The 23753-nt window shown below is 48.5% G+C and overlaps 1 protein-coding gene across 3 annotated transcripts in view; it reads right to left on the bottom strand.

Annotated features, from left to right (window-relative positions):
• Window positions 1-23753, bottom strand: part of LOC135920736 (adhesion G protein-coupled receptor E2-like) — a 565456-nt gene that overhangs the window by 354014 nt on the left and 187689 nt on the right. The window contains exon 1 of one of the 3 annotated variants that reach the window (XM_070540403.1): window positions 12637-12810. The exons of the other annotated variants lie outside the window; for them this stretch is intronic. Coding sequence (XP_070396504.1) covers window positions 12637-12679 — 43 coding nt within the window. The 5' untranslated portion in view covers window positions 12680-12810. Of the gene's footprint in view, window positions 1-12636; window positions 12811-23753 lie in introns of those variants that run through there. 3 annotated transcript variants of the gene reach the window in all.

The raw sequence follows: 23753 nt of genomic DNA, 5'->3' as shown, positions 1-23753 counted from the left end.
GTAATCGATGGGGGCGAAATGCGAAAACACCCGTGTGCTTAGATTTAGGTGCACGTTAAGGAACTCCTGGTGGTCGAAATTTGCGGAGTCCTCCAGTACCACGTGCCTCAGAATCAGATAGTGGTTTTGGCACGTAAAACCCCATAAATTATAAAAATGATTAAGATTCATTGGCTCCCCTGTCTGTATATACGCATGTCCCGCAAAAATCATTTGGTCACGGAAATAGATAGATTGACAGAAAAAAAAGAAGAAAATAACTGCAGCGCTCCCAGTAATTTTAGCTCACAAACATCACGAGCCCTCCAGCGTGACGTAGCATTGCTGACAAGAATCTAACAAGTGCAGTTGGAAAAATAAAGAACGTGCACAAAACACTGACGCTGATGATCGCTGCGGAAAGAAATTAATCCTTACAGGTGTAAATGGTCTTGAATGTGGCCTCCAGCTTTTCAGCTTTAGTAGAACACCGCAAACCATACGCGAGTAATAATAATAATAATAATAATAATAATAATAATAATAATAATAATAATAATAATAATAATAATAATAATAATAATAATAATGCCCACTGCAAAACGAAGCCCTCTCCCTGCGATCTCCAATTCCCCCTGTCCTGCACCAACCGCTTCCAACTAGCACCCGCGAATTTCCTCATTTCATCGCCCCACCTAGTAAAGGTTGACAGGGTCAGCTTCCATTAGCGGCCCGTGCGGATGCAGAGATTCTTAGCACCCTTTGCTGCGTAACAGGTGTGACCGCCGCCTTGGTCAGTTGCCCCGTAGCTGCTGGGGAATGAGGACCATTGGTTAAATCGTAGGAACCATGGGGGAGGTAGTGGTCGAATACTGTACCAAGGAGGCCAATTCCTGTCCCGGCGAGGGAGTGTCTTTTCTGAAGCTTAGTGGGCGTTCCTAATTTGGTAGTAACTAGATTGATGTAGCCCCACTCGCTCTCGCCATATTTTGCCGGCGTCAGGCACCGCTCCAAGCCTGGAGATGTAGTGCACTGGAGGAAGTGACAGTCGAGCTCACCATCCTAAAAAAAAAAACATAATTTGTAAAGTAATCCAATATATATATATATATATATATATATATATATATATAGCAGCAGCGACAAACTCAGCTCCAGCAGGCAGGGCGCAGCCAGCGAACAAACTGGGTACGTGCCACGCGATGGCAACGGGGCTTTTCAGCCTGCCGATCTTCTTCGTCACAATCACCCCCGGAATTGAAGAGGAGCCATCCTGGCGACCTAGGAAGAGGTAGGCGGATCGTAATACTGCTTCATCCGGTCAATGTGCACAGTCTCTCGCCCCCGACGACGCAGATCGGAAGATGGCGATACGGGTTCGACCACGTAGTTCACTGGTGATGTTTGTGCAACCACGCGGTAGGGCCCGTGGTACTTCGGGAGGAGCTTGGACGAAAGGCCAGGAGCAGCAACAGGCGGGACCCAAAGTCACACGAGTGAGTCGACGGGGAAGGGGTGAGGGGGAGGATTGAGGTCATGGCGTTCTTTTTGGCGGCACTGTTGAGCAGACGTCAACGAACGGGCCAGTTGGCGGCATTTCTCGGCGTGCTGAGCAACCGTAGCAACAGGTGAGCATTCAGCAGGGTCCGGCCGGTACGGGAGAACCGTATCAATGGTGCTGGAGGGATGGCGTCCGTAAAGCAGAAAAAATGGTGAGAATCCGGTAGTGGCTTGAGAGGCAGTCTTATATGCGTAAGTGACGAACGGAAGTACAAGGTCCCAGTTGGAGTGGTCAGATGCAACATACATTGATAGCATGTCACCAAGAGTTCTGTTGAATCGTTCTGTTAAGCCATTGGTCTGTGGATGATAAGCGGTAGTAGTGCGGTGAATAATTTGGCATTTAGACAAGAGTGACTTCAGGACATCTGAGAGGAATACGCGGCCCCGATCGCTCAACAGTTCACGTGGTGCGCCATGGCGGAGAACGAAGTTGTGTAGTATGAACGAGGCGATGTCTTTTGCTGATGCGGCAGGCAAGGAGGCGGTTTCAGCATACCGTGTCAAATGATCTACGGCGACAACAATCCATCGGTTGCCAGCGCCAGTAGATGGAAGAGGCCCATATATATCAATGCCGACACGGTCAAATGGCTGAGCTGGGCAGGGAAGTGGTTGGAGAGGAGCGGTGTAGAGATGCGGGACACATTTGCGTCACTGGCAGGCAATGCAGGAGCGTACACATTTGTGGACGAAGGTGTACATCCATCGCCAATAATATCGTTGGCGAAGCCGTGTGTAAGTTTTTGACACTCCGCCGTGACCACACTGCGGGTCAGAATGAAAAGCGGAGCATAACTCTTGTCGTAGGTGGCGAGGCACTACTAAAAGCCATTTGCGGCCGTCATTGTGGTAGTTGCGGCGGTATAAAAGTCCGTCCCGGATTCTGAAATGCTGCGCCTGTCGGCGTAGCGCTCGAGGTGCCGAAGTTGCCGGAGGATTTGACAAAAAGTCGAACATCATGACGATCCATGGGTCTTGTTGTTGCTCCGATGCCATGTCGAGGATGTCAAGTGGTGAGATGTCATGTCTGTCGGTAGAAGTGCTGCTGTCTGAAGTAACAGGGGAGCGCGAGAGGGCATCGGCGTCGGCGTGTTTGCGGCCAGAGCGATAGACGACCCGGATATCGTATTCCTGGATTCGGAGGGCCCACCGAGCGAGGCGGCCCGACGGGTCTTTTAGGTTGGACAACCAGCAAAGAGCGTGATGATCCGTCACAACGTCAAAGCGTCGACCGTAGAGATACGGGCGAAATTTTTGAAGAGCCCATACGATAGCCAGGCACTCTTTTTCTGTTACGGAGTAATTGGCCTCAGGTTTCGTGAGGGCACGACTGGCATAGGCGACGACGTATTCGGCATTAGTGTTCTTGCGTTGTGCGAGCACGGCACCAAGGCCGACACCACTGGCGTCAGTGTGAAGTTCGGTAGGTGAGCTGGGATCAAAATGGCGCAAGATTGGCGGATACGTGAGTAGGTGACGAAGAGTCGTAAAGGCATCATCAGAGGCTTCCGACCAAGCAGAAAGTTCATTGTCGCCTTGGAGAAGTTGGTTTAGTGGTGCGATCACAGTAGCGAAATTGCGAACGAAACGTCGAAAATAAGAGCATAGGCCAATGAAGCTGCGTAGTGCTTTCAAGTTAGTGGGCTTTGGAAATTCGGATACGGCGCGAAGTTTAGCAGGATCAGGAAGAATGCCTTCTATGGAGACAACGTGGCCTAATATGGTCAGTTTTCGAGCTGCAAATCGGCACTTTTTTAAGTTAAGCTGGAGACCAGCATTCCGGAGACAGGTCAAAACTTGATGTAAACGCCGAAGATGGGTAGGAAAATCAGGAGAAAAGACGACAACGTCGTCGAGGTAGCAGAGGCAAGTATGCCACTTCAGGCCACGTAGGATGCCGTCCATCATGCGTTCGAAGGTGGCGGGTGCATTGCACAGACCGAACGGCATCACAGTGAATTCATATAAGCCGTCAGGTGTTACAAATGCGGTTTTCGAACAGTCAGCGTCAGCCATGGGCACCTGCCAGTAGCCAGAGCGGAGATCTAAGGAGGAAAAAAACTCCGCTCCTGGCAAACAGTCAAGTGCGTCGTCAATACGTGGCAACGGGTATACATCCTTTCGGGTAATCTTATTAAGCCTTCGATAATCGACGCAAAATCGTATGGAGCCGTCTTTCTTTTTAACTAGGACGACTGGTGATGCCCAAGGACTACTAGAAGGCTGGATGACACCGCGATTGAGCATATCGTTCACCTGGTCATTGATAACGCGCCTTTCAGTCGCCGATACTCGGTAGGGACGCTGTCGAATTGGTGCATGGCTCCCAGTGTCGATAGTGTGCGAAACAGTCGTGGTGCGGCCGAGTGATGTTGCTTGGCAGTCAAAAGACGAAGAGAAGCCTCGGAGCAAGCGAAGAAGTTCGTCGCGCTGTTTCGTCGTAAGGTCACTGGCAATAGCTGGCGTAAAAGAACGCGGCAGTGACTGAGGAGGCGATGCCTCGAGAGCAGCAATATAAGTGGAGTCGTCCATCGTGTCAAAAAGTGAAGATGAGGTCAGTGGCTCCGCTCTGCCAAGGCTTTCACGGCGGCGTAGAGTAATTGGTTCAGCCGATGGGTTGGAGACGCACATGAGAGAGGCACCAGCTTTGTACTCGAGGACGGCGAACGGCAGTGGTAGTGAACGGCGGCGAACTAAGAGTTCAGACGGAGCGAAGAGTACTGTGCCGTCATCTACAGATTCGCAAGAGATACTGACAAGAGTGGAAGACCAGGCAGTATAACGGTGTCATCTGAAACAGCGATTTTGCGACAATGGTCCTTATGGTCAGTGATAATATCGGTCGAAAACTGAAACAGCTCGATTTCATCGCGGGCGCAGTCAATGATCGCATGATGTGTGGAGAGAAAGTCCCAACCTAATATGACGTCGTGTGAACATGATGGCAACACGATGAATTCTATGATATAGAGGACCTCCTGACTTACGACACGAGCAGTGCAGGCGCCGGATGGCTCGACGTGCTGCGCGTTGGCAGTTCGAAAAGACAGTCCAGAAAGCGGCGTCGTCACTTTTCCGATCTTGCGGCAAATACGGGCATCTATCGCTGAAAGTGCAGCGCCGGTGTCGACAAGTGCTAGCGTCAATGTTCCTTCGATTGCGACTTCAATAACATTCTTCGGAGAAGTGTGAGGCCTTATACATTTCGCTGGAACCGCAGTTCTCGCCTCCTGATCTGCGATATTTAGTTTTCCTGGCGCAAAGGACTCCGCCGCCGGTGCATGGGGGGAAGCGAGCGGCGGCGAGGAGAACGTGAACGGCGAGCGGCGGAGAATGCGGTGTCGACGGCAGAAGGAGATTCAAAGGCGTCCGAATAGTGACGGCGTTGTTGGAAACGTGGTGCATACGGACGCACATTGTTCGGGACGTTCGGTGTAAGCAGGCGACAGTGACGTGCAACGTGTCCAGCACGGCCACAATAAAAACAAATCGGACGGTTGTCTTCCGTGCGCCAATGGTCTTGTGGTCGTGCATAGTTCACCAGTGGACGGACTGGAGGGGATATGGGTGGGCGCAAAGGTGGGCGAAGGGGGCCATAGGTCTGTGGCGCAGGCCTCATCGCGACTTAGGCGTACGTCAGGGGAGCGGCCGTCGGAGCCTGTTGAAGAGAAGGCGAAATGTGGTCGGCTACCTGCTCCTTGATGATAGATTGGAGAGCGGGCGCCAGGGGGCGCAGCCAGCGAACAAACTGGGTACGTGCCACGCGATGGCAACGGGGCTTTTCAGCCTGCCGATCTTCTTCGTCACAATATATATATATATATATATATATATATATATATATATATGTGTGTGTGTGTGTGTGTGTGTGTGTGTGTGCGTGCGTGCGTGCGTGCGTGCGTGCGTGTGTACGCGTGCAATATTTCTTCCGAAAACTGAATTGTTCTGAAATTTTTGTTGTGCTTGCTGAAGATTTTCACAACTGAGAATGTTCCCAGGAGCGCTGTTTTATTTAAAACACTGACACACCTGCGTTTTCCTTTCCGAACTATAAGTGCGCCGGCTGTGCGCGTTCTGTGCTCGGCTGACCTGCAACGACAGAATCGGTATGTTAGAATCAAGTGGTTCCCGGCGCACGCGGGCAACGATGCGTCCGAGAAGCACGATAACCACAACGAGACGGCACACGCAGTGGCGCGAGCACTAACCAACCGCGCCGCTGCAACCGACCGTCCAACGTGGTGTAGTGCCAAGGACCGCATGACGACGTTCAACGAACTCACACAGTTCCACCGCCTGGCTCGAACGACTTTCCCACCCCCGCACCAGGGGCTGAGCCGAGCGGAGGCGGTGCTGTTCAGACAATTGCAAACTGGTTCTTTACCCACCCCGGTGTTAATGACTCATCTATACCCTAAATTATATGTGAGTGATGTGTGCCGCGTGTGCAAGCGGGAGAGGGCCACCCTGACGCACATCCTATGGTATTGCGCCAAGTTCCCCAGTGAGGCTTCGACAAGTACAACGATTCCTCCGCGACTCGCGGCTGCGGCGGAATGCTACGACCACGAAAGCCAAACCTGGGCCGTCCAGCAGGCCTCGGCGGCTCTTGAAAGACAAAGGCCGAGCGAAACCGACGGAACGTTGCTCCTCAGGGCGACCGACCGCGGGAGTAACACGCGCTGAAGTTGAGTAGAGACCACCCGCTCAGAAGACGTCAGGGTCCGCGTCACGGCGCCATTTATTCATGGTGTCGTTCTGCAGGCGACTACATGAAGTTGCCTCTCTCTCACGAAGCCGCTTCTCATTCTGCGACTGTTTGTGTGACTACAGAAAACTCGATCATGCTTTTTCGGGTATTGTGCGAAATGCGCCAGTGCTAAGGCCAATACGCTGTTTCTTGGCACTTCACTGAGCATGATTTGATCAATTAACGATTACTTTTCTATGCGCTCTGTCATGTTAAAAGGTATTTCCCCGAAATCTACAGCTGGTCATATCACACATCAAGTGAATGCAACATGTGTTTAACTAAATAAATAAAGATTGACATAATTGATTCAGTGAATAATTATTTGATTGATTGTGGAACGGGTGCTTTGGCAAAAGCACCATATATCGCCGATTTCACTACAACGGGAAATTGTTTGATCGATAAAGGCTGATTATTGGTGGCGTGATAACACTTCAGCAGTTTAGCAGTCAAATACATAGCCACTTGTTACTTTAGAAAAAAATTGGCGATAAATGATTGCCACACCTCTTTTCCCTGCTGTAATCACTCGGTATGGATTTCTGACGAGAAAGCCTGCATTTTTCCTTATTTGGTGCGCATTTCTTTACCGACATAAAGCGCCACTTTCAGATTACTTTTCATTAACTTTTCTTTTCCTTTCTTTTTCTAGACCATTGATCATGATGCATGACAGAACACTTTACTCTTATTGGCTTTCGAACCGACAGTGCACTTACATTTAATATGAGTGATTTTCATAAGTTAGGGAACATTCGAAGTTTCCAAGACCAGAAACGGGATTCAGCATTTATTTCACAGTTTCTTTAAATAAAGGGGAAACTCCTTTCTAAGCTCTTCGGTAAACGAGCGCTTGCGTTTCGGCATTATTCTACACGCTTCCAACACCGGATGAGTTCAGTTTCAGTTCATTATTCTTTAAGTACAATGAATGGGTAAGAGCCAATATACAGACGAGAGTCCCAAAGTCAAAGAGCGCAACGGGACTCTCGCAAGACGGGGTTCCCGTTGGACCGCCGGCAGGTTGGCGTAGCCAATGCGATCTGGCTTCGGTATACGGCTCTTTAGCCAGCAGGTTGAGATTTGCATTGTAGCCGCCTCGAGAAAGTGTAGGAGTCGTTAGTGGCCCGTACACGTGCCTGGAGGGGCGCTGAACTATTCTCTTGCTCGCGCGTGATTGATAAGAATCATGCTGTTATCAGTGAAGGCGCAATTCTGGCCAATTATGCAAAAGCAGGCGAGGGTTCACTTCTCGAACCACTGTAAGATCGCACTGGAGGTTCTGGCTGTCATATTTTCAGCAGTTCTTCACTTCGCCGCCTGCCCCTCGAGTCTTGTGTAAAAATTAATTTAAATTGTGGGGTTTTACGTGCCAAAACCACTTTCTGATTATGAGGCATGCCGTAGTGGGGGACTCAGGAAATTTTGACCACCTGGGGTTCTTTCACGTGCACCTAAATCTAAGCATACGGGTGTTTTAGCATTTCGCCCCCATCGAAATGCGGCCGCCGTGTCCGGGATTCGATCCCGCGACCTCGTGCTCAGCAGCCCAACACGATTGCCACTGAGCAACAACGGCAGGTCTCGAGTCTTGTAAAATGTGGCGCCCATACACCCTGGAATGCGAACGGCTGATTCGGTACAACAGGGCCGGCGTTTCGAGAGGATACGTGGTCCGGAGAAGCCATAGCGGGACAAAGCACGGCCCCACGCGTTAGGCGCCACAGAGTTGGACTCCGGCGGCAGATGCGACACGTGTCCCGTCTGAATCGCGACGCCTGGTCTCCTTAGTCGTGAGCCAAAGGCCTCATTCATGATCGCAGCGCAATCGGATGGTTTATAATCAGAGCCGGAAAGTTGAGCACGCGCCATTGCAGCCTGCATTATGTATATGCCTCATCAGGATTCAAGGAGTATAGATGACTGACAGCGAATATGCCGATATGCTTGCATTGCGCCGTTACTGGAAGGCGGAAAGTAAGGAAAAACCTTGCGGCAGTACTCTGGCGACACTGATGGGCGACGTCATTTCCTTCCATGTGGGACCAGACAAAGTGCACGCAAGAACTTACAAGCACAAACGAACTTGCAAGTGCGCGCGCACAGATACACACATACAAACAAAATCGGAACTCAAAGAAACAGAAACTGACAGAAACACACATGCACATAAACACGTAGAGAGCGAGATAGGCACACACACAAGTGCACACGCACGCACACATTCATTTGACCCAGCTCACACACATGCATGCGTTCATACCTGCATGCGCACACACGCATGAACGCCCGCTCACGTGAGCGCACAATCGGATAGCCGATCAAGGCAGAAAGCTGGGCTAGTTGGTGTGTCATCATTATTCAAAAAGAGAAAGTTTAGCGCTCGTCCTGTCGTCTTCTCTGTCTTTGTCCCTGCTATTTTTGCGCCATTCTTTTTGAATAAAGATCGGATAATGATCGGATAATGATAATAATGAATAATGATCGGGCCCAGTGCTCGAACCCACGCACACGCACAAACGCACACACACAAGCACAGTGTCCACGCCTGAGTGCCCTTCTCCGTTTTGCGCTTCTGTTCGCGCATAACGAACCGCATTGCGCCTCGCTGATGCGTGAAGACTGACCCGTGGAACGCGTGCGGCAAAGCAGGAGAGGAAGCCTCGAAACGAAGGCGGCGGTGTTCGTATAAGCATCCCGGCTCTCTCGTATATTACATGCTGCGCGAGCAAACGGTGTGCGCGCTACATGATGCGGTTCCGTGGGGGAAGAAAACGGCTTTCTCGCTCTGTCTGCTGAAAGAGAAATCGCTGGATTCCACGCACATGTGGGAATTGGTTATAAGTGCGGCTTTCGCTGATGCCTTACTGCAACGTCTTCCCCTTCTTTATTTCCACGTTGCTCATTTATTAATGCGCGGTCTGGTCCCATTTTGTTGACCTAACTTCTGTCTCGCATGCTCGGCTGCTTTTGTTGCCGGCTACTAGACTTCTTGCCTGTTTTAGTGACCGTGCATTCGTTAGCCAGTTAACTCTACTTTGCCAATGAATTAATAATTCAGCAGTAATTGATACATGAACAAAGGATCTGCATTTGTTTCTGTACTGGTTAATCAGTCGGTCATTCCGCCAGCAAAAAAAAGAAAGAAACGTCGCTCAGCAATTGGTTCCTTTACAAATCGTCTTATCAACACGACATTTATTTCATTCAGTTCGCTAATGGATATATGAACCAGTGGTCAGTGACAAATTCAGTTAACCATAAGTTCGATCACACATTCATTAAACTGTAAGGTCAGTCACTCACGCCGTTAACCATAAAGTCTGTCATTCTGCGCGGATCTGAGTGAGTCGATCGGTCGGTCGGTTGGTGGGTCGGGTGATTGTCATGAGGGAGGACGCATGAATACATGAAAAGCATGTCTGTCCAAAAGCAATAAGAATCATCAGCTTACGCATATTTAAGTAGCTTTTAAAGCTGAAACTTCCATTTAGCATGAGAAATGCCGGGGGAGGGGGGGTAACAGATTAAAAATATTGGTAACAAAATATTTACGGATGCGTTTCCCATATGCTGAAAAGCAAGATTTTCCCTAAATACGTACCTTGGCAAAAAAAAGAGAAATAAATAAGGTTATCGGATTTTACGCGCCGAAACCACGATCTGATTATGAGGCACACCGTATTGGGTGACTCCGGATTAATTTTGACCACCTGGGGCTCTTTACCGCACACCTAAATCTAAGTACACGGACGTTCTTGTATTTCGCTCCCATGTAAATGCAGCCGGCGTGGCCGAGATTTGAACCCGTGACCATGCGTTCCTTTGGTCTGAAGCTCGAATAGAATAGACTCGTCCAAACCTGTTTTAATAGAAGTGTGGTAAGAAGCAAATCGAAATTCCGAGAGCATCAAATATTTAAAAATGCTGCCGTGTTGGGTAGGGCACTGATCATGCGCGATAATTTTGAATAAGGAAGGTAATATATAGTTTACGCACACACATTCAACCATATCTTAGCACACTCTACGTCAGAGCATGTGCTACGTTTTTGTGAACCGAAGGAGGCGAATAATACTGTATCTTGTTGAATATTGCCGTATATTACCGCGTATCAAGATAATACGTGGAGGTTTTGAGAAACATCAATCACGTGAGAGTTCCAGGATAGGTCGCTGCCAAAATGCATCCCAAGGTACTTGACTGACGATACATATTTGAGAGCTGTACATTTTGTACGAAGAACTATTCGGAAAATGTAATGAGATGAATAATGAACAGTAACCCGCTTCAGGGGCTGTGGAAATATGTCAACTCTGTTTTTGCTCTAAGAACAGGAATTATATGGCTTTCGAACCACCTCAGAGTTGTCATAGGAAATCACAAAGACAGGATATTACCCCCGAAAATTCTTTAGTCTACAAAAAGAAAAAACAACGACTTCGTCAGCGTGCTGAAACAAACGAGCGAGTACAAGATCAGCGAAACGATTCACATAGAGCTTGAACAACACACGAATAAGAATGGAATCATGGGGCACACCGGGTTTGATGAATGAAGGGTTGCTTTGGTAGTGACATGCAGACACATATTGGCGACTATTGGGCAGAAAACTTCATAAAAGACGCAAGAATCGAGCTCTGAAACCTAATAATGATAACGTGTGCAACAGCACATTGTGGCTGACACTGTAAAAGGCCTTATTGACGTTCAAGAAGAAGGCACGGAAAACCTACTTATGTTTAGAACAAGAGCTTAATTAGTAACTCTGAGAAATCGTCAAGAGGAATTTGAGTTCCGCTTCGCGATATCGAACAGCATTCCATATTCCTAATTCCATCATAGCTGTGTCGGCATCATACAGTCGTCGCCATGAATTCATGCTCATGGACGACATTGGCAAGTGAGTGCCATAGCAAAGTAGAACGATATCACAGTATGCAGCACATGTAGCCGAAGCAATGAAAGTCTTACAATTACCACTACGCGTGCTAACCAAATGAGAGTGTAGGAATCTGGCCTGTCACTGCAATACTCGATTGCCATTCGCATTACCATCGACAGTCATCGTGGGATGAGTTCTGCTCTATGTTTCTTAGCACATGTTGAAAAATGTTTTTTTCTGCGGCTAAAACGAAAGCGATACAATAATTTACGGTCCCTCCGCATCGCAGTTCACTGCGACCGACACAACAGTCACGTGGAACGCGTCATCTGGTGTGGTCCTCGTTTAAAGGAAGCGCGCTTGCAGGGAGGTGGAAGGGAACGAGGTAAAAACGTAGCAGGAAAAAAACAAAATAACCAAGAGCCCGACCCTCGCGGCTTCCAATTCGACACGGTTGGGAAGCCAAGCCACTCGAAATGGCTCCCACGCGGCCTCCGTCACGCAACCTGCTGGGGATCTACGGGGGCGCCGTAATTTCCTTCAAGCGATAAGTGTGTTCCACGCCCTATTGGGTTTAATACGAAGGTTAGAGGCAGAGCAACACGGCAACGCAATCGTTCAACCACCACGGGAATTGCGTTTTGTGTACGGATTTTAGAGCGACTTGATTGAGACGTCGTCATCATAAACAGCCCGTCGCGTCGGGTCAGCAGCTATGGCATTCTGCAGCTTGAGCACAAAGACGAGGGTTCGATTCCCAGTGACGGCGACAGCACTCAAAAGGAGACGGAATGCCTAAGTTCTTTCGTGCACGTTAAGTGAATAGAGATGATGGAAGCTGAACAGTGACTTCGCCTTTCCTAAACTACAAGACTGCTTGTTTTGATGCCCTTTCGCAAGTTGCATCTATAGTGTCGTATGTGGGACCTGTAAGAATTTTTTTTTGCACGCCAATGACTAAATCAAAACTCCATTTGCTGTCGCGGACTGATTATTTGCTGTTGGAATTCATCTAATCTCACGCCACGTTTTCATTCATTCAACATTGTGCAGAAGCCGGAGACATGTCTGGTTCTAAAGATGCCAACATCGCAGTAGTTATGTATGTATTTATTTATTTTCCCCTTTTCTGCGTACACTGAGCGGTAAGGCATTGTTTAAGGGAAGGGCTCTCAGGTGTTTAAACCACTATGGCAAGAAATACGGCAAGTTTTACAACAGTAAAAGGAGTCAGGGACAAATAACGCAATGTAAAACTGTTATAAAAATACTACAGCACAAGCCCAAACATAATAATAAAACCCCATAACGCCGATGCAAAACACAAGCCTTCATAAAAGAGAGAGAGAAACGAGGGCTTCACATTGTTGCGTCCGAGCGAAACGTATTGATTTGGAAAAACAGAAGCGCCGCGCTTCACTTCCACTGAAACAACGAATCAAACCCGCCGGCTCACCTCCGTTCGAAGCGACGCCGAGCAAAACCAAGACAGGCCACATGTTCCCAGCCGACAAGCACCGTGTCCAAGCCACATCGACTCGGTGACCACGAACGAAGGTTTCTAGCCAAAGAAGACCGACACACGCTCAAACAGACGCGATCTTGAAGTCCGTCTTTCTAAGTGTTTTCGCTCGGAGAACAAACTGTGCATTAGGCGTGGCCAAAAACGGTGAGTGCCGGTAGAGGACGTGAAACGCGATGCAGTATTCGTAACACTCGCGTCGTTCAATGCGTGTCGCCACGGCGAGTGTTGCTGTTCTGCTTCATGCATTGACATTCGTCATCTTACTCTTCCTCCTCCTCGCCTCCCCCTCTCCCCCTTCTTCCTATCTTCCATTTCTGTGCTTCTGTCTCCGTCTTTCTGAAGATTAGGAAAGCGTTGTGCCCCTTCCAATGACAGTTGCCAACCTGCTCATCCCTTTCCTGTCAAGTGCATATACGTTTTCAAATTAAATAATCAGAAAAGCCACAATTATACTAATAATAATCATAGTTACCGTGATGCCCCGTGTGATTTTGACGCAAGGCGCAATCGATTCTTCAGTCCACTCTTCGTGTGGCGCTGTGGACGAGGAAAGCGGAAATCAATGCTCCAAAATAGACTGCAGGAAAACGAGAAATAAAAATAAAGCGTTCTGTCACAGATCCGCGTTCTGTCACAGACCTCAATGTAAGGTATGGTGCATCAAAAAAAAACAGAAAAAAAAACAGAGCTACGTTCACCAAGTGCACTTTTAGCCGCAGCTACACCGAGGATAGTTGTAGACAAAACACACAATGGCTTCGAATGGCCCAAATGGCAGGGAAACTTGCCAAAGCCTCAAGTTGTGGATTGCTGTTGGCGAGGAATCATACGAACGTCTTTCCCTTCGCTTTAAACACAGCGCGCAGAATTCGTCCGTAGAATCTGCAGACGCTACATTCTGGAGAAGACGCGCACATCCCTGCAGGAGTTTCCAGACAATCAGCGTGGTTGAGCAACCCCTCAACACTTGTTTTTTCTTCTTTCTTTAGAGAAAACACCACCACCTCATCGTGCACCAACTCATTGACTACGCCCACCAGCTGTGGCGATGCACGTTCGCTTCCTTGGCGCACTTTTCGCTTAATGCATGACGGGCAAAATCCAGCGGGTCGACCATAACCGCATTTTGACACCTCGGTGACGGCAGAATAGTTCCCTCCGTCATTAGGCCAAGAGAGACACTTGGCTCGGATTTCAATGGATTCGCTAAGCTCGGCATTCGCCTGGCTTGACACGACGCAATGCAAGAGTGCACGCACTGTCCGATTCAATTCAGAAGAATCAAAAGGAGGAGGGAGGAACTGAAAGTCCGCAATCCACAGGGTTTTTTTTCACAACGAAAAAAAAAGATGAAAGAAAAAAGGAAAATCAACTTCTGCCTGCAGAATCAATGAACACACACAAACCGCCGGCGTTCTCACGCGATATCCCCTTCAACTGCATACGTCACAAACACGAAGCAAAATCTGAAGAGTGCGCGTGGCACTTTTGAAAGCGCATAACCCGCTTTTAGCACCGGTGGCGAGACAGCGTAAAAACTGTGCTGTCAGCAAGCTCCGCAAAATGCCTCCGGCCGTTCTCGTGAGAATGGAATGCCGTGCGAGCGAGGCAATGTGTGTTGGACGGAGAGCGAAATGTAGAGGAAGATCAAACAAGGGTCGAGGACGACGGGGTGCGTGTTCGCGCATGCGCGGATTGACGAAACACTTGGCGAGGAGATGGAACGAGATCAGTAGATGGCGAGGGCAAGAAAAGAAAAACAGATAAACGAACAAGCAATTGCAGTGGTATAGACGCTGACCCGGGAAGACGCGACCATTTGGTTTAGTAAGATGCGCGACGGGTACACAGCGGCTCCTGTGTTGGCACGCGAAGGGGATAGCAGTGGAATGAAGTGAACTTGCTGATGCGGTCTTATAGGTACTGGTCAGGCAGTAGTTCTACTGGTGCCGACATGTTTTAGTATATGATCCCTTTACAACTTATAATTTACGGTGGTAGTAGACTCCATTTGTGATCATCATTATTTTAATACATACACATTTTATGCATATTTTTATACATATGTAATTTGCTCAATTCACTGCTCTCTTCAAAACGCGTAACCCCTTGCTTAGCGCTCTGTGGTCCGACCTGGTATTTCGCCATTAAATCATGCAGATCATCATGAAAGTGTTCTTAGGGATAATATACTTCAAACATGTTAATATTGTTAATATTATTGTCCTGTAGTGCTGCGACACTATCATTAAGAAGTAAAGAATGTGCGCCAAAGAGACAGTCTAGTGCATTGAGAACGGCCATTAAAAGCTAGATATGGGTATGTCAGCTCACAAGAAAAAACAGGAATGACAGCATGACAAGCACTAAGAACTAATCATCAATTCAAGGATTTATTGAAACAGTGACGTATATAAAGAGGCATGTAATAAGCACGTGACATTAGGTATGTGTAGCCATTTACTGCAAAATAGTTCGCCCTCCGCATTGCGCAAGTGCATTAATGAATTAATTGAATTTCTCAAAGTAAGATGCGCCGTAATCATCGCAAAGTATTACACGCAACCTACAGACATGATAGCACCTAATTGCAATTCGAATATACGAGAAAAAATTATTGTGTTACGCGGAAATTCAAACACAAAGCACTTTTCCAGCTGCCGTGGGCGCTACAGTTAGGTGGGTGAGCATAGACAAGAAAAACCTTGACTAACGAACTAGTGGCTAACAGCTTCGCTGTAAAAACTTATGAGAATGTAATCTCTAGAAGCTCGCTCCACGCTTGACGTCCGTCCGTCCGTCCATCCGTCCGTCCGTCCGTCCGTCTGTCTGTCTGTCTATCTGTCTGCATGATTCTGCGCACTTGTAAACCCATAGTATTCCCTCATTGTTATGAGATCACAGGAGAAGCTCCGCGTGAACATCCACTGCCACCAAATTAAAAAAAAATAAGCTGTCTACCATACCAAGAGGCAAGCAAGCGGAAGAAATGAGGGTTTTAGTCCACACTCCTCGAGATGGCGCTGAGAGAAGGAGGTATTCGGGGCGGGCACTCTTCAAAGAGACGGTAATATGACGTGCCAACAACGCCGCCGTAGAGATACCTCCCCCCCCCCCCCCTCCTGCTCTGCCCCCTATCCCGACTTTCCACCGAGTTTCTGCGCATTTCGTCTTCTCCCAATTCCTTCCTTGCGCCTTCGTCTCAACGTCATTAGGAAACAAGAAAAAATCGAACCAATATAAGGAGGGAAATGACAGAGGAACATAAAGGGGCGTTTGACAGGGGGCTTCGCGCAAGTTGGCGTGACACAAACCATCGCGGCGTGCCTTCGACGGAGAATGGGAGAACTCCGCTGCTCGGGTCTTCACCGTGTTATAAGATTTGCTTTTCTTTTCCTGTCGTGCCGCCTGCATGCGACCGCGCTCGCCGATTCCGCGCGAACGCGCTGTTGTCATATGAGGCGACGTATACGCAGCATGTCACGCCATTCCTATAGCCTCTATCCGCCTTCGTCTTCGCAGTGGCTGTCGTCCCTCGTGTCTTGTTCTTCTTTTCCGCCTTCGCTTGTGCTCAGTCATCGTATAACGAGGCCTTCTTCATGTCTGCCCCTTCTTTCTTGATCGCGAAAGACGTTGACGGGGAATAGTAAGCCGCTGTTACGACTTTATTGCGGTGGTGAAGATTTTTAATTTTTTTGCCAAACACATTGAGCGAAATATCAATTGCGGTAGCCGTTATAGAAGCTTCAACTTTATTAGCCGTGAAATATATAAAGATCTGCTAGTGAAAGAATTGGCTATCCCTAAATCTTAGCTCAGAATAACAACAAAACGGAAATACGTAGTAGTCCTGCAAAACGCTGTCAAAAGCCTACAACCAAGACAACAAAACACTAACAAAAAAGTCCATAGATCGCGGAGGAAATAGAATAAAGGGAGAGATAAAAGTACAAGAACACGACAAACACTAACAGGTCATGCGAACACAAAGAAAATTGAAAATGTACTCATAATGCATTTCGCTTCTATCGCGAAGCAGAAGTGTTCCGAGAACTGCGAAAGATTTCTTGGGGCTCGTTATTCGGTGGGCACTGGATTAGACTGTACTCAACACAAGCTTCCGTAGCGACTTAGCTCGTGCGCACAGGGGATGTCGCTTTATCTACACGATGCTAGAAGTATAGGGCGTTCAGGCTACCCCAAGGCGTAAGCTCTGTATAGAAGTGCGTTTACTGCGCAGTAGTCTTGAGGTTTACAGGGAACTCTACCATGAGGCCAACGGCCATACAATAATAAAAACAAGACTATGCACTATAATCAAGCCATTTTAGCCAGCTATCGTACGAAAAAAACAACACAAGGGCTGTACAACACGCGCATAAAATGCGTAGCCGATACAAATACTTTGTTCTTTGAGCGCACACAAAGCGCTCGAACAACACTTTGCTGAAACGCTTTTTCTGGGTCAATCGTACAGAGTCCTCGCGTTTACTTTCCTTTTAAGAGGGATAGCTCCACTACTTCAGGCGGAAACCCAGACAACGCCTGCTTCCGCAAATCTGACCTTCAACCTCAGCCAAGGTTAAACTGCGACTGAGCCTGCCACTATACCGGTGGCTGCTGCGTACGCTGCGTGGGCGCCCATGTCTTGAAAGCAATCTGCGATGCGTACAAAGTGCGCCGAGTGCTGGTAGCTTCGTATGCGCTGTGCTTTCGACGCTTAGTTCGGGTTGAAGGGAGACGCAGCATGAAGGTCAATGCGCTCGCTGCCGCTGCCGCACCGAGCAGCGTCTGTGTCCTTTCCCAAAGCAAGCGAAACCGTGCTCTTACTCGACAGACTTGGTTTAACCGCGTTCAGCCAAAGCAATATTTCTTGCCTGGTCGACTAATATGGAACACCAACAGACAGAAACTCATCCTTACAACCAACCATGTCGCCTGGCGTGACTTATATTGCAGGCCACAAAGGAGACACTTGGCATTCGATAGCGAGACGGCAATAGGTGTCAGTCTGCCTGAGGTTTGCGCCTAGGCAGCCGCTTTCTCTGTTACTTCATTGGGTACGATACCAATATCAAGGCGCCGTCAGGGAAGTTTTAAGGCGAAAGCAAGGGCTTTAGCGTGACTAACGCCATTGGCCAGGTTTATTCGTACGCGCAAGGAAAAGAAAGGCGAGGAGGGAAGAATGGAGGCAGCGAGGGAGACGAATAAAGAAAGGCATAAAGACTAACTAAACTACGCCTGATTGGCTACCTTAAGCTTGGTGAGGGGGAAATATAAAAAAAAGGATAGATAACAGAAAAACGAGGCCTCCAGTGTTAACAGACTCCAGGAAGAATGTTCGCTGTCAGTCAAAGACGGTGTTATTCATTACAGTTGAATTCATCAAGCGTAAGAAGGCTTTTGTTGTCTCGTGCATGCAAGAGTGCTTCGGTTGAGCTATAAAAATAAGAATGAATTCAGGGCCATCGCACTGATCTGTTTGCAATCGCGCTAGGGAGTCTAACGTTGTTATTCAATATCACATCGTTTTCATGACAATCTTCTCACAAGCTGAGCTCTGAGAGAGGCAGATCAATTAAAGAAGGAGCAAGAAAAAAAATGGCTGTGGCTTAGGTAAGGTTAAGCCCAGGATGCGAAGCATACTAGCCTTTATTTTAGTTGTTGAACCGCTGTTTAGCCTGGTGAACTGCTGTTGCTTGGCTATATTTGGTTCGGCTAGACGAAGAAACAACTCATGCATTACTGCTTCGCCTTCAAGAGTGGAACGCGACAGCGTTCCCGTCGACCCGCCAAGCGGTGTAAGACAATGGGCTACAGGGCAGCGACTACGCGCCCCGCATTGGACGCAGTGAGCGTCGAGCAAAGCAGCGTTCGGCGCGGCAACGAAATGTGCGCCTGAGCAAGAGACGCACGCCTTAGAAACAGCTCGTTTCTAAGGCAACACCGCATTCACTAGAGGCGCTTTTGTACCGCTTGAAGCATCGTACTCGTGGCTCAGTGGTAGCGTCTCCGTCCCACACTCCGGAGACCCTGGTTCGATTCCCACCCAGCCCGTCTTGCAAGAGTTGAGCCAAAGCCACTTCTCCTCTGTCGTGACGTCACGGTGTCACTTGGTTTCAAGGCGACACCACCGCGCCTGAGGAGCTGGGTTGAGCTCTCGTAATATGCTTCGCATAAAAAATAAAATGAGTGGGAAGATTATCCAATATCTTCGGTTGACTATCGTGGACTCGATACTGCTGAGACACTTTACATAGTCGTGCGCAGTGACAATTGTACGCACCGCTGTTAGTAATAAAGCAATTATTTGCTGCTTCACTATAGCTTCGCTTCAAATAAATTACGTGTTTTTCAAATGTTATTTTACTACCGCAGCCGTTCGACGGATGACGTTTTACGTGTATGGAGAGAAACGTAAATAACTATCAATTAGGAACTGCGGTCCTCCGCTTCTGAATTCCGCAACACTCGGGTCACGGCCGCAGACAGGTGAGAATGCGAGTTGGGCATGTTCCCTCTTCTATCGGGCGAAATTTGGGGATCTGAACAACCGACGAAACACTTTCAGTCCACCTTCCCTCAGTACGAGGTCCAGCACCTCTCTCTACAGACCGTACCAATTAGCGGCTAGAGTCGATGCAGAACATATTCTGAGAGGGAAAGTCTTTGACCATGAACCATATGCGTCGCATGAAGCCATTCGTGAACAACGAGAAAATGCTCAGGCGGAACAATAGCTGGTCCAGCATGCCAAAGGCCACCTGCTGCAACCATCGCTGCTGCTACAGCAGTTTTTGAAGGCAATGTCTTGTTTGTCTTGTTTGCCGACTGCAAACAGATTTAGCTGATCTCGGATCGCGCTATCTTATGACCACTTCCATATGTACACACGCACACACAAAAAGAAAATAACGGTTGGTTCGGTGACTTGCAGACGTCTTAAGAACATGAAGATGGTATCAAATGATAGCTTTGCTTGCCGAGAACGAGCAGCAATAGTCAGCAACAAAGGGTATAACAAAAAAGGAGTATAATTAGCTCTATACACTCATGGAGTGTGCAATATTTTTGGCGCCATCTGCCGCCGTGCGCGTAACTTACACGCACATCCAGAATATCCCGGATGTTTCTGCAAGCCGCACGCCTTCACTGCGCACGTCGTGTTTGCGCGATCTTGAAGACAAGATTTTCTTTGCTGATTTCGCATAGATTTGGCGTACCTGGGATCCGGCCATCTTGTAACTACTTAGAGAGAGAGAAAAAAAAAAGAAAAAGTCAACCATGTGCCGACTCTAAACCGGAGAAACGCGAAGCTATTGCGTGTGAAATACGATACAAATGGGACGCAAAATTAGGGAATAATGAACAAGACAAAGAGAGAAAGCTAGAGAGAATAGAAAGATATAATCGATATTTCGTCAAAAATTTCAGCCACAGACATTGTCTTCACTGGCGTCGACACGTGGTTGAACCTTTCCGTTTCGAAGTACACCGGCGCCTGTGTCCGCCTATAGCTCCCCTGTGCATCCTCCTGCACGCATGCCGTGCTGCCTCTCTCCCTATTTTCCTTTTTACTACTCCCCATTTTCCTTACTCCCTAATGTAGGATAGCAAACCGGAAGCTCCTCTGCATGACATGGCTTTCTTTCTTCTTTTACCGCTCGCTTTTCAACGTTGTAGTTTTCTTTTACGACCCATCCGAAATTCAATATTTTTTTGTACCTTGCAGAAAGGCCATCATTACAACAAAGCGGCAAGAATACAGCTTGTCAGGGTCAGAGAGCGACAACCAGTCACCAAGCAGCAGTGAGCGCGTCGCAGAACGATCAGTGGACTCGAGGTCTCTTTTCATGAAGTACAAATTATGCACATTAGACAATCCTGGCGTGTACACACTTCTCTGCGAAAAAGTATATCTATACAACATGTTCACTTATAAATGTTTAAGAGCAAAAGTGACATGAAAAATGGCTGTGGCTTAGCTAAGGTTAAGCCCAGGATGCGAAGCATACTAGCCTTTATTTTAGTTGTTGAACCACTGTTTAGCCTGGTGAACTGCTGTTGCTTGGCTATATTTGGTTCGGCTAGACGCAGAAACAACTCATGCGTTACTCTGCTTATTCCTTTATTTTCTCGTTCTTCGGCCGTTTCCGTGGCTCTTTGTAACTTGCGCTTTGCGGTCTGACGGGCGGCCCTTTCCTTTCCCGCCATCGCGCTATACAACTGGCCTCGACGAGAGCGCGCCGCTCTTTTATACAGCTGTTATGACGCCAGTGCCCTAGCGGGAGGAACGGGAGTTAGGCCACAGCACCGCCTCTGCGACCGCAGGTGAGCGCACGAGCTGAAACCCGGCTATGTAGCTACGCGGCCGCAAGCGAGCGCACGAGTTGAGCCTCCGCTTTTGCAGCGGTTATGACGTCATACGGTAGCTACGCGGCCGCGCGCGGCGCAGCAAGGAAGAGCGTGGTTGTGCGGCTAGTATGCTTCGCATAAGAGAGAGAGAGAGAGAAGAAACTTTATTAATGAATGGCCGGCAATTTCGTTGTGGTGGCCTCAGGTGGCGGCTCCAAGTCCTTGGACTCGGGCGGCATCTTTGGCTTGCCGGACGGCCCAGAGTTGGTCTGCCAACTCTGAACTTTTGAGAGCCGCCTCCCAGCGGCGGCGGCGCCGATGGAGAAGGTCTCCGGCGGGACCCGCAGCCGGGGCGGCGTCGGGGAGAAGCGAGCTCGAGGCTTCCCGTACTGTGGTAACGGCCGCGATTACGGTCGCGTCGCGAACGGATGTGGTCCCATTACCGTGGTTGCCGGCACATTCCCATAGCATATGTCGCAGCGTTGCTCGCTGTCCGCAAGCTTTACAGGCATCTGTGGGATATAAACCTGGGTAGAAGTGATGTAGGACCGCGGGGCTAGGGTAGCTGTGCGTCTGGAGCAAGCGTAAAGTTACGGCCTCATTCCTGTTTAACTTGTCGTGTGGTGGCGGGAATGTGCGTCTTTGGAGTCTGTAGTGTTGGGTGAGATCTCCGAACGTGGTCAGGCGATCACCCCACGCCCATTGTGATTCTTGTTGCTGTGTTTCTGTTGTAGTGTCCCGATCCGGCATATCCGATGCCCCGCTCTCGGGGGCGGAGGCGGCCACATAATCAGCGGCGGCTCGGCGTGTGAGTCCTCGAGCAGTGGCGTGGGCCGCCTCGTTGCCCGCGAGCGGGACATCGGTGTGTGTCGGGGTCCAGAGGAGGAAGACTGTAGAATTTTGGGGTTGCGAGGGCGATGACGAGCCGCCGTCGTCACAAATTTGGAGTATGCGGACCGCTTCCCGCGACACGCGACCGCGCGCGAAGCCGCGGATTGCCGCCTGCGAGTCGCTGATCACGATCGCAGCGCTAGGCACCGTGGCCAGTGCTAGGGCTATTGCGGCTTCTTCGGCCGCCTCCGTGTGTCCTGTGGTCACTGTAGCGCTCGCGAGGCACTTACCCGTGCGGTCTACAACCGCTTCGCATAAAAAGAAACGTTTTTTTTTCTTTTTGCGCAGCTCCTAGACATGCCGAATGAAATCGCGTGGTAGGGTCCACGTGCAAGTAATAAACCAATGCAACGTGCGGAGACGTACTGAAGCGATTCGACGTTGCAGAGCTGTGTCATTAGAAACATCAATTTTTTTCTCTCTCACTCAGATCGTGGTCTCCAAGCTTTCGCTTAGGAGCGTAGATATCACGCGCAGAGACAGCCAAATACCAATAGACGCCGGTCATACCAGTGAAAACGCGGTATGCGCTCTACGAGCGACCAACGGAACAAGCGTGGGACACGGGACGAAGCTTGCCGTTTGAAAGTGGCAGTCCGAATCGATGGTCGAACGAGCCTCGGAGCTTGAAAACAAACTCGCCGTCGAGCTTAGAAACATCGTTAGAGTGGCTTGCTGCGGCGCCAGCTCCCTGGTTGAAGCCCCGTGCCGTCCATTGTCGTTTGTACTCGGGCGCACGAGACGAGCAGCGTCATATCGAGGGTAACAAGATTAAAGAGAGAACTTGTTACCTGTCGCACGGTCAGTCGTCGGTGAAGTATTTCTTTCATTCTTTTTTCGCGACTCACGACGATTTCGGCATGCGTTTGTTACACGAAATTTCTTGCTTGAGCGATACGGGCCACTTTCTTTTTGTGTAAACGCCAGATCACAAACGCCGTCGAAAAAAAAAAAGCCATTTTTGTCAATGGCCAAGTGAAACATTAACTGCAATTGTTTTCGCCTACTTACTACCTTCACAGACAAAATAGTTATAACTTGCGATACAATATATATCCAATAAAAAAAACACGTACCATGCAATTAGGGTACTGAAAAAGTAAACTACATAATCGCCGCCTCTTACCGTAGTTCCACGCAATGTTTACATTCATCTTTTGTGAAATGATATCGTCGCTTAAGTCCTGTCTCTTTTGAAGTGCATAAGCTAGGAGGCTGTCTTAAAGACAAACACGTTAGTGGCTATTGAGCGGCAAATTCGAGAGAACTGCGTTAGCATTACGACCCATGATTTCAACCGCGTTCTGCACATTGTATCAGGCGTGGACTCGATACACGTCCTGCATTGCGCGTTGTCCGTAGCAGACCACCGTCAGTTGCACTAATACACACACACACACATATATATATATATATATATATATATATATATATATATATATATATATATATATATATATATATATATATATATATATATATATATATGTATATATATGTATGTATGTGTGTGTGTGTGTGTGTGTGTGTGTGTGTGTGTGTGTGTGTGTGTGTGTGTGTGTGTGTGTGTGTGTGTGTGTGAGTTGTGCTTCGCATCGTTCTATATGTGTTTTTGGCGTTCTGAAAAATCCAGTTGAAGAGAGGTTTATTTTACGTGGGCCGTGGGTCCAGAAAAGTCCGCTGCGAAGACCACTGGTTCAGGTCTCGCGCAATGCGTTGGCGATCCTGCTTGCTCTTTAATTGTCCTTCTCTTGTCCATTACACAATCAATATATATATCATGTATTATTTATGTCACTGTC

This window comes from Dermacentor albipictus, chromosome 6 (genome assembly GCF_038994185.2).
Source record: "Dermacentor albipictus isolate Rhodes 1998 colony chromosome 6, USDA_Dalb.pri_finalv2, whole genome shotgun sequence".
Classification (NCBI taxonomy): Eukaryota; Metazoa; Arthropoda; class Arachnida; order Ixodida; family Ixodidae; genus Dermacentor; species Dermacentor albipictus.
The sequence above is the reverse complement of the archived record's forward strand: the minus strand, read 5'-3'. Positions and strand labels throughout refer to the sequence as shown.